We start from the raw sequence: 15433 nt of genomic DNA, 5'->3' as shown, positions 1-15433 counted from the left end.
GTTAGGATAGCATTTAGCAAAGAGCAACCCTTGCAAAGTTTGATACAAGATGAAAGCAAATTTTGTTGCTGCACCTGAGATCTCAGCAGCATGAACTCATCTCAGATAAAGAATTATTTATTATTGGGAAACAGTATGGACACAATACTGTTCTCCTTCTCCTTAGTTGAAGACTTCCTCTCTTTCCAAAGTGCACAGTCTCTGGGTCAGGAAATGCCCCCTTCAGCTTCCTCTCAAAGGGTAAGGTCTTTCCTGCCTTCCCTCAGTAAACTATCTATGCATATTCTACATATAAACCTATCCTCTACAGTATCACCAGTCATATTTTGCCGAAGTGGAAAACTGAGATCTAAAGGTTAAATGACTCTGCCAAAGTCAGTGGAACAGACAGGGGGATAATACTATCCTAGTTGTTATCAAACACTTCACATCGCAAGAGCTAAAGCACTACCCAAAGTATGTCTCTGACATTTTTTCAATTATATGGATGTCTTGCCTTAACATCACTCAAATGCCAGCAACAGAAATGCATTGGGCCCTCAGGTCTCCCAGGCCCCTACACAGAAGCTGTCCCCTGGATTTTATTCCCACCGTTCCTTTCCAGCTCCTATTTCTATATGCAAATCATTATCTTCTTACCTTCTCCTTCACTGCCCACTTACTCATCCAACACAGCATGATGCAGCTGCCTCAAACTGGAAAAAACCTGCTGAGAGCTGTGAAGGGACAGAAAACACTGTCATACCCTGGTGATATAAAAAGCATATAATTCTTGGAGTTCAAAACACAACATTTTTGCCATTCCATATCTTGGCAGGCCTCCCTCTACCATCAAATTAAATATGTATTTTCCATTCTAGTTACTTCACCTCTGCATGCAGATTTTGTCTCAAGACACCAAATCAAATGTTTGTGCTGAATGACACAGCCAGTCTCAAAAGTCTTGTTCAACACTTTTGAGGACATATGCAATGTTGGTCTGGGCTGAAACGTACAGACAATGGCCATTTTGACCCATGCTGTAAAGGACACCAAGGAAAAGGACTTGCTTACTGATAAGAGCAGTAAAGCTGTAAAGTGATTGTATAAGAACAAGGGACTGGAAAAAAGATATTATCTTCCCAACAAACAGCATACTGACACATTAGCTGTTAGAAGTGTTGGAAATGTTTAACGTATGAAATCTGCCTGCACAAGAACTTTCACACTTATGTGCTATCAGTGGCATTACACTTAATTTTATTTGGATGTCAGGTATTAAAGGATACAGCTCTTCTCTGTTACAAATGCTTTTAAGTCAAACACAGTAGCAGCAAGTTACCAGACAAAGTAACACTGTGTTTAAGGCTGCGTGCCAGAGACGACTTATTCAAGTCGATTAAATGGAAAGGACGGTAGTTCTGCCACACTTCCACCCCATACTCCCTGGGGAAGAAAAAAGAGCCAAAAGTAATGTCTAGGTTTTCTTCAGTTCTCACTGCATGGGGTAGGCAGGAAGCATATCATATAAAGACACAAGGTTTGTGTCTTGCAGAGTAGTGCACATAACTGCTTTGCTAGGTCAGTCCAAGCACATTCTATCTTAGTTTTAAGTACAAGTAGTATATAAAATGCCTCTCATTTGAAAGCTGTCTCTGTCCATGATTTGAGTCAAAAGCAGAAAAGAATCATTATTTTAGATCATCAAGAAGCAGGAACGTCTTGAGAGATTGGGACGTTCACACTCTCATCAAAGACCCAAAACACCTTTCATTTCCATATGTTCAGTAAAATTTGGGGTTATACTATCATATTATCACATCTTAAGGTTGTGTAGTCTTAATATCCATAGGTAAATTTCTCCATGACGTTCCTATGGGAAATGAAGGTAGGATTTTATTAATTATGAGGCATTAAGGTACAATTGCAGTAAAAATAACAAATTTTACCTCATTGATTCAACCTTAATGCTACTAACTTAAGAAATAAGCTGATGCGTGAAAAACATGTAATAAACACTGGTGGGAACAGCTGTACGCACCAAGTCCCACGCACGCTACTCACTCCAAAGCCGGCAGAGTGAAGTCCGCAATCAATTAGCCCGGAGCGGCCAGCAGGCGGCGGTGCGCCGGCGGCTCTCGCCGCGCTGCCGGGGCAGGCGAGCGGAGCCGCGGCGGCAGAGCGCTGGGCCCGGCGGGCGGGGCGCGCCCTCTGCCGGGGAGCGCCGCGCATCCCCGGGAATGGGGGCCGGCCCCGCAGCGCCGGCACAGCGCCAGCTCCCACCGGGAAGGACCCTTCCTCCGGCTGGCACGACAGGCAGCACCTGCGGTAAGGTCTGTCGGTGTCCGAACCACAAAATACACTGCCGCGTTTTCACAGAACATTAGGACTAGCATTTTCAGTCAGGTCACGCACCCAAGAAAAGAGGGTGAACACACGACTGTACGGGAGAGGCACGGCACGAGAAAACACAAGACTCTTTCAGAATATCGTAGAATCATAGATTCATTTACATTGAAAAAGACCTCTGAGAGGATCAAGTGCAACTGTTAACCTGTCACTACCAAGTCCACCACTGAGCCATTTCCCTAAGTGCCACATCTACACATGTCCTTCTTCATTAACTACTTCCCTGTTCCAATGTTTGACAACCCTTTCAGTGGGTAAATTTTGTCTAATATCCAATCTAATCCTGGTGCAACTTGAGGTTATTTCCACTTTCAGAATAAAAGCAGTTAGCCATGGATCCCAACAGTATGCAGTGATTCACAAAATTACAACAAAAAAGCACACCACCAAACCCATCTTCTCTTCTTCAAGAGCCTGTTCCAAGTTATTGCTGACACATTCCCACTAAAGCCTGAGGGGTTATGGTACTGCAACATCAAAAACCTGCCTTTTACTGTGGTTTTTAAAGGTAGTTAACGCATCTTTTTTTTTTTTGACAGATGTCTCATTGGTCATTGGAAGCAGTGGGACTCTACATGCAAGAACTAAATAAAAGCAGCTAAATAAATAGGTTTTGGGACATATTTTGGCAATTAAAAAATTTCAACACTTCTCTGAGCCAAATACTTGTACCATTTGGGGTTTGCCTGGGGTTTAGGATACTTTATTTTCACAGCCATTCTTTAGTGAGTATGTGTTTCTATTTTCCCTTCCTCAGTGAGCATAAAACTCTATGAAAGTATCTGTTGCCCTACACTTGCCAGCCTGTGGGCAATGCTCTCTGCTAGCTTTCACTGCAAGTTTTATTTTGTATTTTTACTTTAGCTTGGATCTCTATATTTCCATATAGTGACTAAAAAGCACCAAGCAGCCCCCCCTGTGCTATTTTTGATCACCAAATGATAACTTTCATTGCCACTCTAACTTTAGCAAAGGTATATTATTTTATCTACATGGTATACAATTGACACTATGCCTCATTTTTAGGTGGTATTTGGATTTTCACTTTAAGCATTACATCAGTAGTCCTATGTGTCAGTGTTATTTCTCTGATAATTAAGGTGGCTCCATAAAAAAATTACACAAAAGCAGGGAAGGGCTCGAATCCTTTTTGCTGAAATGATGAGCCTGAGTCAGCTGATGCATTGTGCTGGGAGCTGGTGCTGTCGACTGCTGTCTTTCATTTACTGGCAATCTCAAAAGCATGAGTATCTAAGACATTTGATGAAGACTAAATAAGGGAAGTATTATCTTTTATTAATAGGAAAAAACCCAAGACAACCCCCAAACAAACAAACCAACCCTTCACAACCCAGAGCCTGAAACCATTGCCCATGACTTCATCACGTATAAGTCCTGGACAGGAGGCAGAACTAATGGATCCTTGCACGGTTTAACCCCAGGCAGCAGCCAAGCAGTGCACAGCCTCTCACTCACAGCTCCACCAGCGTGATCAGGGACAGAATCAGAAGGGTAAAAGCTGGAACACTCATGGCATTGAGATACAGTTGAATAGGGAAAGCAAAAGCCACACACACAAGCAAAACATAACAAGGAATTGATTCACTGCTTTCCATGGACAGGCAGGTGTTATGAAGCTGAGTAATGCAGAGTCCCCAGGCAGGTGCAAGAGAGCCCTTTATTGCAAAACCAGGCCTTTTTAAGCAGTTAGCCCGTTATCAGATACATTCCATTTAAACACAACAACTGTAATTCAACCAACCGCCATAAACCACAATGCGAGCACATCATGGTTTTATAACTTGTTTTTCTACTTCCAATTCAGTTCAGTCCCTTTCCCACTGTCCTCTTCCGCTTAGCCGAAGTAGCAGGCCTGAGCCATGTTTTACAAGGGTAACAAGGCCCTTATTTTATTAAGGTTTTACCTATATGCAACAGGCAGGTGTTCAGCCATCTCCAGGGAAGCAGGATCCCATCACCTGTACCCATTATTTGGGAAGACAAAAAAAATCACTCCCAACATGCCCCACTTCTTCCTTCTTCTCCCACTCATATACTGAGCATGATGTCATATGGTCTGGAATATCCCTTTGGTCAGTTTGGGTCACCTGACTGTGTCTTCTTCCAACCTTGTAGACGGAATGTACAATGGGAAGCCTTTCTTATAGTAAAGGAATAAAAATACCATATTCAATCCCATGAAACTAACCAGATAAAACTGCATCCTGAAATGATGAATCAAATCAATTGTAGATATTTTACTTTACCTGTAATTCAATGTAGCAAATATCACCTAGAGCAAGAAATGATGTTAATTCCAGTAATACAAGCAAGATAAGAAGATGGCTACTGATAAAGAAATTGCACATCACCAGTGAAATTGCAGCTGACATGACAGCAAATGCAATAATAATGACTCAGTCACAATCAAGGCTGAGAAAGAGAAATCATACAAGAGCAGAGCTTGGAGATAATTATATTCACCATCGAAATCAGATGCAGGGAAACCTAGCAAGGGAACTGTAAAATCAGAAGACCCTGAGTTACCATGCTGATCCATGTACACATGGGAATGTGTTTTCTGTGTCCCTCTAGACAGACAGATTCTACTGCAGTGGGGTAGTATCTGAACATCTTAATCGTATCAGAGATGTATGTCAAGTTTTCATCAATAGGCACCACCGATAAGTGTATCTACCTCTGAAAGTAACCTGATACTTTGTGAAACAATATTAATTATAAAGGTATCATTTTTCAGCTGTCATTTAGCAAGGAATAAACAGTGTTGTAGCTTGGACACATCTGCTCCAGGCATATGATCGATTTTCTTATCATTAGATTCATACAGTCTTTGTATTAAGTGGGCTTTGTATGAGCCAACCACTGATCTTTGACTTTTGAGATACAGGCTGTCCATCTTCACTCACTACATACACTCTCTGGCACCCTTGCAGCAACTTGACATCAACGAATTACAAGAAGATTATCACAACTGCCAGTTTTGAAGCACAACTGCTGCTTCATGTTAAGTTGCCCAATTTTTAAGGTGAAAACATAAAAGTGTAATGGGCTCTTACAGAGCCTTGCTCGCTCCACATGACTCTGCAGCTATGTCAAATTAAGCACCAAGCCCAGTTTGATGCAAACAAGAATGAGATCAAACAGCTACTCTCTAACAAGAACACCTCACACATTAGACTTCTCAATGACACATCAAAGCTATGGGAACAGCAACGTTTTAAAGCTTTATGCAATTTGACCAGCCACACCTACAAGAAATTAAGGCTGCATGGAGAAAGCTTAAGAATAGGAGATCCAGTTTTTACAGGTACACAGACCTGGAAGTGCTTTTATGAAGAGATAAAATCTGTTCCTGCTCCCATGCATTAGCGCTCCTTTGTAGTTTTGAAAGGTGCTCCCCACTTACGTAAGAGAAGCAATCTGCTTCCACGTAGGCAGAATTTGTGAGCCTTTTATTGAGGCGCTTCTTTTATACTCAGGAGCCTTTTTCAATTACAAAGTTGAAACTGCCCATTAACTGATGACGTTCAGGCCTCAACTAATGAAGCAGAGAAAACTCCAAAAGTCATCGGTCATGATAAAATGGTTAATAAAGAGAAAGCAGAGTTCTGAAATAAGAAAGTCCTCTTAGCAGCTATTGAAAGCATGCATGTTTTGTTTCACAGAATATCCTCAGGTGGAAGGGACCCACTGGTCCACCTCTTGGCCCTGCACAAGACCATCCCCAGGTCTGTAAGCAACAGGCAAGTGTCATCCAGGAAGTGAATTTGTCACTAAACCTTGGACGGGGCAACCAGCATTCCCTCTCGGCAGAACACCTGACAACCACTTATTCTTCTACTGAGGCAATAAAGACTAACAGCACTTGCCTGTCTCACGGAACCAAGACCGCAAAGACTGTACAGCCTGGCAGACAGCGCTGCTGGAGCCCCTTCCCCGGGCGCCGCGCCCGCCCAGCTGCGTTTGCGGCGGCAGCGCCTCAGCGGCGCCCTCACGGCGCTGGGCCCCGCCACGGCGGCCCTGCCGTGCCCAGCCCGCCCGCACGAGGGCGCTCACCCGGCCCCGCCGGCGGAGCGCGCAGCAGGAGCGACCCCGCTGCCTCCCTACGCAGCGCCAGCGGCACCTCCGCAGCCAATAAACGGCCTTCAAAACGGGCGGAGAGGGCGCTGCTGGCCAATAGGAGAGCGGGCCGCGGGGAGGCGGGGAATGCGAGAGCCCAATTGAGAAGCATTCCGGCCCCGGGAGGGTGGGAACAAGAGTAAGGGTCAGTCACAGACGGTGCGCGCTTCCTCCAATCAGAGCGTCCCCCCCTCATCGCACGCTCCGGATTGGCTAACAGACAGCCTTAGCTCGCCCGTCTCGCCAATAGGAAAGCAGCGCTGCCTGACAGACGTTCGGCTCAGCCAATTACTGTCGGTACGGAGGACCCAGCCTCTCTCTCTCTCTTGCAAAATGGCGGCTACAGGGCCCGGCGCGGCTCCTCCCGCGGCCGCCCCGCCGCAGAGTCCGACGGCGGCTCCCACCGCCCCGGCGGGGAGCGCTCCCCCCGCGGCCGCGCCGACTCCGCCGGCCGCGCCGGCCCCGCCGCCGGCCGCGCCGCTGTCAGCCGCGCTCTCGGGCCCCTTCCCCGGGGGCCGCGTGGTGCGGCTGCACCCGGTTGTGCTCGCCTCCATCGTGGACAGCTTCGAGCGGCGCAACGAGGGCGCGGCGCGGGTCATCGGGACGCTGCTGGGTGAGAGCCGCCGCCCTGCCCTGCCCTGCCCTGCCCTGCCCGCCGCAGCCTCGGGGGGAGCGCCCGGTGTCCCCGCGGCGCCCCCCTTAGCCGCTGTCCTCCCTTCCTTGCTCTCCCTCCCGCAGGGACCGTGGACAAGCACTCGGTGGAGGTCACCAACTGCTTCTCCGTCCCGCACAACGAGTCCGAGGATGAGGTACGGAGGCGGCCTGGGCGGAGCGGCAGTTCTCTCGGCGGGGCGCGACCCCCGCGCTCCCGCTGCTGGCGGCCGGTGCCCGCGTTGCCCTCCGGGCTCAGCACCCTGTAACCAGCTGTCTCGGCACTCTCCCGTTTCGCAGGTGGCTGTGGATATGGAATTTGCCAAAAACATGTACGAGTTGCACAAGAAAGTGTCTCCTAGCGAGATCATCTTGGGCTGGTAAGTTATCCTTCTGCAAGAACATGCAAGTAAGTCTGTTGATTCCTTAATCTACTTAAAATACATAATTCACTTTGTCACAGATGGAAAAGCAGAAGCGCTAATGCCTGTGACAGTCATATCTTGCAACTCTTGTTACGCTGTCAGTGGTAAAGCTCCTGCAGCTTATGAAAAGGAGAGATGGCCTTGGAGACTTAAAAGATTTGGTTTTGTATATGTCTAGCAAGGTACCACACAGGAGTGATGTGTTAGAGAATGTGTGCCAGCTTTTTTAGAAGAATTTACTTCCTGTAATACAACCTGTGCCATGGAAATGAATTGGTTAGAAAGAAGGGAGAATACAAAAGAGGCTTTTAATGTACCAAAGGTGTCAGGAGGAATCACTGATACCAGTTTGAGTACTTGGTTCTCTGCTGGAAGTACCCTATGTGTGGGATGTGAAGCAAGATCAGTACAGTTATGGGAACAGAGTCTGTGTCTGAGTGTGTGGCACAGTGTGTTTATCACTCTTTTCATGCCTTCATTTTTTTCATGCCTTCATTTTCTTTCTGTGGAGCAAGCTTCCTTGACAGCCTTCTAATAGCACAGTAGAGTGCAGTTCCAGTGACTGCACTGGAAACTCCAGGAGTTTGCCTGAGAGTGTAAGATGCTAATTGTAGAGCAGTTAAAGGAGCTAGATTAACGAGTTAGACCTCCTGCAGAGGCATGTGTGATTTGTGGATGACAAAATTCATCCAAGTTTCTTTGGTATGCTTTGACTTACATAGATGGAAAAAGCAGGTCTACATCACAGTGACAGATAACTGAATGCTGAGTGTCTGATGTCAGTTTACTGATGTTTTATGGCTGGCGCTACAAGACTGGCCCTGTGCATATTTTGGGCGTGGGGGTGCTCAGCCTGTGATTCCAACAATTTTAGGGACAGGTGCCATAAAGTAAAAAATCCTCAGTGAAAACACTTAGGTTTAGTATACTGCTACAGCTCAGTGTTTGGAAATCGGTGGTTTAGGATACAAACCTGTTAAATACCAGCAATACAAAACACTGGGCACTTGAATGTTGGAAGAATGGCTCTTCAACGTGTGTTCTTTTGAAGGTACGCAACAGGTCATGACATCACGGAACACTCGGTCCTGATCCATGAGTATTACAGCCGGGAAGCACACAATCCAATCCACCTCACTGTGGACACAAGTCTCCAGAATTCACGCATGAGCATTAAAGCCTATGTCAGGTACTCTGGGAGGCCGTTCTGGGAGGGGAGCAATCTGAATTACTGAGAGATGCCCCATCAGAGTGACAAGAAATGTAGTGGGGTGCAGTGTCCTTTTCTGGATCATATTGAGCAGTAGTTACACACAGTGGTGAGCCAGGGATCACGGCTTACTTCTCATTGGAATGTCTTGATCACTGTATGTAGGCTGAAAGACTTCATTAACTGGAACCTCACTGGGCTGGGGAATTGTGACTTAATTCCCAATTTTCAGAACATCTTTGGGTCATTTCACACAGCTGGCAGTAATGTCACTAACTTCCATCACACTGAATGAATGCTAGCCTGTAGCCATAGGGCTTTATTGCTCTGTAGTGTACTTATAGAAGTCAGAGGATTAGTGTGGTTAAAAGAATTCAAACAGCATCTTCTTGATGGATCTTTCTTCCCCTTAACCCCATCATTCTTATCAGTTAACAATGGAGATTAAATATTGAGAAATTAAACTCTTCCACCTCACTGAATTCCACCCAGTATCGGCTGAAGAGCTCTGCTCTGTAAGGAAAAAACCCTTTTCTTTGTAGAGAAAGTACTGCCTCTTGACTGTGCATCTTGAAAACGGGAACTGTTCCATGATATCTTACTTAAAGCGTAAATGGACTTCAAGTACTTTGAATAATAGGTATAATAAAGGTGTCGAGAGTGCTTTGTACATTAATTTTGTCACACTGCTTGTTGTTTCAGTCATTTCTTAAAGCATGAAGTATTTCAGGATAGAAACGCACTTTCTCTAAAATCAAGAAGGAACTTTGGTTAAGATGATAGTGCTTAGTTCTTCATGCATTTATGCTGACGTCAAACCAGCTAGGAGTATTCTTGGATGAAAAAGAGCAATTAATAGCATGCCAGAACTGGTTTCCTGTCCTCAGTTATCCTTGGGTCTTAAAATTGCTGATTTTGGTGAGAATGAGTAACATACTCGTGTTCATGCTTTAGTGCTAACGGAGATCTATGAGATGGAAATCTCTTCCTTCCTCCCTTATATATGTCCATGCTGAAAATGTTTTGTTCTTCTCTTTTTTTTTCTAGTGCTCCAATGGGAGTCCCTGGTAAAACTATGGGCGTGATGTTCACACCCCTAACAGTGAAATATGTTTATTATGATACAGAGCGGATAGGAGGTGAATGCTTTCTTCCTGTTTTAGTTATAACCATTGTTGTGACAATGTTCAAATGCTTCTTTTACCCTGGTAAAACTGCCATTCTGGGAATTTTACTGGAAATCAGACTGTCTTGCTGAAGCTGACCTAAAAAATCTTCAACAAGTTAAGGGTTTAAACTGGTATCTGTGGCGGTCATTTTTTTTCACTGATCTCCTTTTGCTTTCAGTGGATCTTATCATGAAGACCTGCTTTAGCCCCAATCGCGTAATTGGCTTGTCCAGTGACTTGCAGCAGGTGGGGTCAGCGTCAGCCAGGATCCAGGACACCCTGACCATGGTGCTGCAGTACGCTGAGGACGTGCTGGTAAGGCCAGCTTTCTATCAGCCAGAAAAAAGTTTGATGTTAACTTGTGCATCTTGGTTTTCTCTTTTATTATTTCTCTTTCTGGACCATAAACTTTGAGTTCCACTTATGCTGAAGTGTGTGTTTCTTATGCTTAGTCTGGCAAAGTGGCTGCTGACAACACTGTCGGGCGCTTCCTGATGGATCTTATTAACCAGGTGCCAAAGATTTCACCAGAGGACTTTGAGACCATGTTGAACAGCAATATCAATGTAAGATCTTAATTAATTTTTTCTGTGCCTTTCTAGCAATTTTGAAAATTTGTCATACAGACATAAATTTGTCTATGATTTATCTTTTCATACCAACATGTTAATAATAGCTAATATAGCTTTTTTATTGTCTGTAATTTGGTGTTTTAAGGGCTGAGGGTGGATAAAGAAGCTCAGCATAATCTTGCAAGCAACTGCAGATAAAAGTATTCATTTTTAAGGACTTAGGAATTTTGCAAGTAATCTGAAAACCAGTACCAATTCTTTCATATTGTTTGGACAGTAGGAATTACCAAACTTAAATAATTTTTATTTCAGCAGTAACTGGTGACTTGCCAGAATCTTTTGCCTGAGCTGGAGTTCTGTCTCTTTGCATAACACTTACAAACATGAACAAGGTTTTAGCATGCTACCTGATTTCTCTAACAGATTTATAGAAAACTTAGGTTTCTGAAAGTGTTGTTCACCCACAGTCTGTAATACCAGAACTAATTTTTAATTTTGCTTATACCCTTTGACTTCTCTGGTTAACATGGGTGAACTCAGAGTTAAAATTTTACAAGCAGCGTTTCATATGCCAGGAATACCAAAAGCTTCCTGCAAGGGAAGCATTCCTTATATTTCTTGTAGCTGATTGTAAAATGCTTTACAGATGTTAAAAATTCAGCTCTCTAATAAGCTATGATTTGTTAATATTTCTGATCACTTGTTTTTTTCCCCTCCCTTTCAGGACCTATTGATGGTAACCTACTTGGCAAATCTCACACAGTCACAGATTGCTCTCAATGAAAAACTTCTGAGTTTATAAAGAAACTTTTGCCACCCTACGCTTTAAGGAACCCGAAGAATGAGCAGATACACTTTTCTGTGGTGTTAGAAATTTCCTTGGACTGTAATTTAATTACCTACATGACTTGGTTTACATTGTTATTTCTATTGCTCTGAAAAATCCCTAACATGTTTTAGGAAATGAATGGGGACAGCTGCAGTTCAGTTGAACCTGGTATTTTAAAATGGAATATGAGAATCTTATGTCTTGTGGGGTTTGTCTACTTGTATAACAAAATACAGCTTTATTGTAAGAATGAATTTGGAATAAAAGTTCCATTGCAGTGGCAACAATGGCTTCTGTCCAGAAAGAAAATTTTTTTCATTTATTGAGTAATGAATCAATTTCTGAAAGTGGGGGGGGGGGGGGGGGGGTTAGATGGCATCAGGAAAGAGAGAGTGGATGGGAGTGAATTCCAGTTCTTTGCAGGTTTTTTTTCCAACTGCTAAAGCACACTGAAAGTGTGGGGATTTGTGTTGCATATAATATGCTTTACCATGAAGGACTGCAGAATAGTCTCTGGTTTATTAGTGGTGCTGTGTATATCCCTTCAGCAGGGTACTGGCAGACTACGAAACAGTAAATTTAATTTATGGTATCACTTCTGTGCATATAATTATTTTCTGATTGTTTGGGAAAGGAAGTAAAGGTCAATAGCATTAGCCCCTTATAACGAGGGAGTTCAGAGAATTAAAGCCAGCAACTGAGTTCATGGTAAAAGAGTTTGAAAAGCATTTGTGGCTAAACAGGCTTGGCTACTGGAGTTTCCATCTTTGCCAAAGAAGAAAAGGTCAGCAAAATGACAATCCGGGAGATGTGAGGTTAAAAGCTGGGTGTTGACAAATAGGAATTTTCTATTTCATAATGCTGTACTGCTGCTACAATAATGTGAAGAGAAATCCCATTTTTTCCCCCAGATAAGTTTCATGTTAACTAAGTTACAGCTAGAAGAAAGCCAATACAAATATCAGCTGTTACTTTGCACAGTCTCTGCCAATAGCATTACCTTTAGAAGGCTGCCTTACAGTTCAGCTGTACTGAGGGGGGACTCTGCTTTAACAGAATGAAACCATCCCTCTTCTACAACAAAACTTTTCCCACCTTACTAAGGATTGTATCTAGTTTGGTGAATGAATTTGAAGTATGCAAAGAGTGTTCTTCAAAACTGGTAATTTGCCAGCTAAATCCACGAATAAGACTCAGATTACAAATCTACAGATCCTGTAGTGGTTGTTCCAATCTAGAGAGATCCCCCAGTGACTCAATGCTAAATTGTAATTGCAAGGTCCATCTAAGTGAAAACTGAAGGACCAGGAAAGAGCTTCATCTCATTGGAAATGTTATTTTTGAGCATTAAAGAAGTATTAGAACTCGACTCTGGTTTTTTATTAGATTGAATAAAAATGTTTTGCTTTCCTTTCTCTTCTTTAAACTTAATATTCTTAAATTCAGCCATTTAATGTTTTAAAATTTTCAGATTATGGTGTTTTTTGAAGAAAGTTTTGACATGGCATCAAGTGGCAGAAAAGAGGAAGCAGCAATGCTGGATAAGTCTCTCAATTACTGCAAAGAAGCTGCAGGATGGGGAAGCAAAATATTCTTTCCCTGATCTCTCCTCTGCAGGAAACTCTTAGTCATTCTTTGTTAGGAGAAGGGAGGAAACATAAGAAAGCTATTCAGCTTATAGAGTGTTAAAAATCTATGTTGTTTTATAAGCTGGTGTGCACAAAATGCAAAGTTCCAAGAAGAACAATTTGTGATCATTGTGGAACTTGCCAGTCCTTGCAAGTACTGAAGAATAATAATGAAGATATGTGAAAAGGGACTCAGGTTATGTCTTCCTAGGTAGAAAGATTCACTGCAAAGCAGAGGTGTCTGAAGTGACCAAAGTCCATGAGTTTAGGCCTTTGCAAGACAGGACATTGCCAAATGCTTGGAGGTGGAGTAGGAAATGAAATTCCTTTTTTAAAACCGATTCCATCCACGCTGTCCTTGTGGTGATCCGTACTTTGACTCTAGAGTTCTGAATGTCTGATTTCAAATTTCAGTGGCCACTTTTATGAAAGCCAACACAGTGAACACAAATGTAATGCACCATTTTGCTTAATTGTAAAGCCTGAGCTGTGCTGTTACCTAGAAGGCATTCCTTCTCTAGAGCTGTAAAATGTTGACACAAATTACTAAAGGTAGTCTATTAGAATTGTTCCACTCTACAGGAACCTGTCTAACAACTTGAAGTTCAATAGAAAATCTGGTGGGAAAAGCTTGGGAGTCAAGAAATATCACCAAGGATTTCAAGCTTTAACTGTATTGATTTGTAAATTGCATTAATTTATTAGGGAACTTTATCTTTGTTTGTATGTTTCCTCAGAGTTTGTTGCTCCAAATAATTGACAAAGTTAGTTTTACACAGTCAAGATAGATAATTCTCTGGTATTCTTCTGTATATTATATTGAACCATATTAGTGATCTCAGTAATGCAATAGAAAACTTCCATCCTCTGTAACGCATTCAGCATTTTCTTTTCCTAGATGACTTCTCTGAATGAGTATAAGTTCCTGGACATTACTGTATTACATTTATTTGTGACAGTGTGCATATTTTACTGGTAAATATTAGGCTTTAAAATACCTCGTTCAAACAACTCTTTTACCACCTCCCAGCACTCAAGTATTTAACTGCTCAAATTGTGTAAATTATTAAGAATGTTAAAACGTTTACCTCTTCAGATTTTTTTTTAATGCTGGCTTAGTTGAGCTTATCTTGGGTTTTTACCTCAGCATGAAGTTCTGGAACAGGTCTTTTCCTCAATGTACATAATAATGTTCAGAACAGAGTTTAGTGTTACAATTAATTCTCTTGGTCTCTTTTGGTATAACTTGGAGGAATGTATCAAGTCCATCCATCTTGTTGCCTTGGGCCTTTCTCAGACACAATCTCAGGCAGCTTCAACAAAGGAGGAAAGTTTCAGCCAAGCACCTCTGGGCAGTACAGAGGCAATGAAAATGGGTTTTGCAGTGAGCATGGTGACTTTGGACAAGCTGCAGTTTAATTAGCACACAGCCATTATGCTTCACTCTGACATCTTCCCAGCACAGCAAGATTGCTGTGTTTCTTATCAAAATTAATACTTACAGGATAAACTATCTTATTTATATTTAGGGAATGCCTTCATAAAAATTCAGGAGGAGGTAGAAATGGTCCAGTATTTTTTAACTGATGAGACTCAGCAGAAAAAAATTCTGTATCGTTGGGAATAACAAACCTTATTGTTATCTGCAATTTGAAACTTGAATCCTCGCTGCAGAATAGCAACTTCATTTGGCGATTATTTCCATGTACTGGGATGAAGGTCACTAAATTTGTGTTTTTAGCTGAGTCACTTCAGTTTCTTGGCAGAAAACTTAAACCTGCTGCTAAGAGGAGGCAGTGTTTTGGTGTGTGATTTTGTGAACCTGTGGACATACGCCACCTATACCTGCAATTCACGAGTTCAATCCCAATGATTAAAATTGACGTGAAAATGTTAGACACACAACCCTTCTAGAACAGTTAAGCAGAACAAGCTGCTGTTCTCCTGCGCTTTGGGGAAGGGTGAAGCTTCAATTTCCTCTCAACGGAACCAGAGACTGGTCGGCAGCGCTCCTAGGGCTCGTGGGAAGCGCCGGTGTTGCGAGCAGGGTGGGTGGAGCACTACCGAGACTCGCGGGCAGCCACTGCCGAGGGCAGCTAGCCGAACACGGGGCTCCTCCAGTGTTCGGAGGAGGGGAGCTGCACTCGCTCTGCTCCCTGCACACAGGGAAGTCAACTCGGCAGCTTGCTGGGACTGTGCATTTTAATGACTGCGGTCACAAGGCAGCCTGACAGAAGTGGATTCAGTACATAATGCAGAATTGGGCCACTGCAGTATCCTGTGGGTTTGTTACACTTTGACCTATGGTTCAAAGCTGACCAGTTCTTACAACAAACTTGGGGAAAATCTTTGTTTTTAATTTAATTGTATTGGCTGGAGTAGAACACCAAACGTAATACTTCATATGACTTAAGTGGGAAA

At 43.2% G+C, this 15433-nt stretch overlaps 2 protein-coding genes and 1 long non-coding RNA gene across 3 annotated transcripts in view; 2 read left to right on the top strand and 1 right to left on the bottom strand.

Annotated features, from left to right (window-relative positions):
* The window catches only part of LOC137478515 (uncharacterized), a 35292-nt gene extending 31629 nt beyond the window's left edge, over positions 1–3663 (bottom strand). The window contains exons 1-2 of the long non-coding RNA XR_011001613.1: positions 3434–3663; positions 640–716 (exon numbers count right to left, since the gene is read on the bottom strand). This is a non-coding gene — a long non-coding RNA (uncharacterized lncRNA). The remainder of the gene's footprint in view (positions 1–639; positions 717–3433) is intronic.
* Positions 1–15433, top strand: part of SEC24C (SEC24 homolog C, COPII coat complex component) — a 332064-nt gene that overhangs the window by 47088 nt on the left and 269543 nt on the right. The gene's annotated exons all lie outside the window — the stretch shown is intronic.
* Positions 6836–11671, top strand: EIF3F (eukaryotic translation initiation factor 3 subunit F). The gene is made up of 8 exons (XM_068197441.1): positions 6836–7141; positions 7267–7337; positions 7480–7559; positions 8656–8793; positions 9862–9953; positions 10162–10298; positions 10436–10549; positions 11280–11671. Exons 1-8 carry the CDS (start codon positions 6862–6864, stop codon positions 11355–11357), a joined length of 990 nt encoding a protein of 329 aa, XP_068053542.1. The 5' UTR covers positions 6836–6861; the 3' UTR covers positions 11358–11671.

The sequence above is a fragment of the Anomalospiza imberbis genome, chromosome 8 (genome assembly GCF_031753505.1).
Source record: "Anomalospiza imberbis isolate Cuckoo-Finch-1a 21T00152 chromosome 8, ASM3175350v1, whole genome shotgun sequence".
Taxonomy (NCBI): Eukaryota; Metazoa; Chordata; class Aves; order Passeriformes; family Viduidae; genus Anomalospiza; species Anomalospiza imberbis.
The sequence above is the reverse complement of the archived record's forward strand: the minus strand, read 5'-3'. Positions and strand labels throughout refer to the sequence as shown.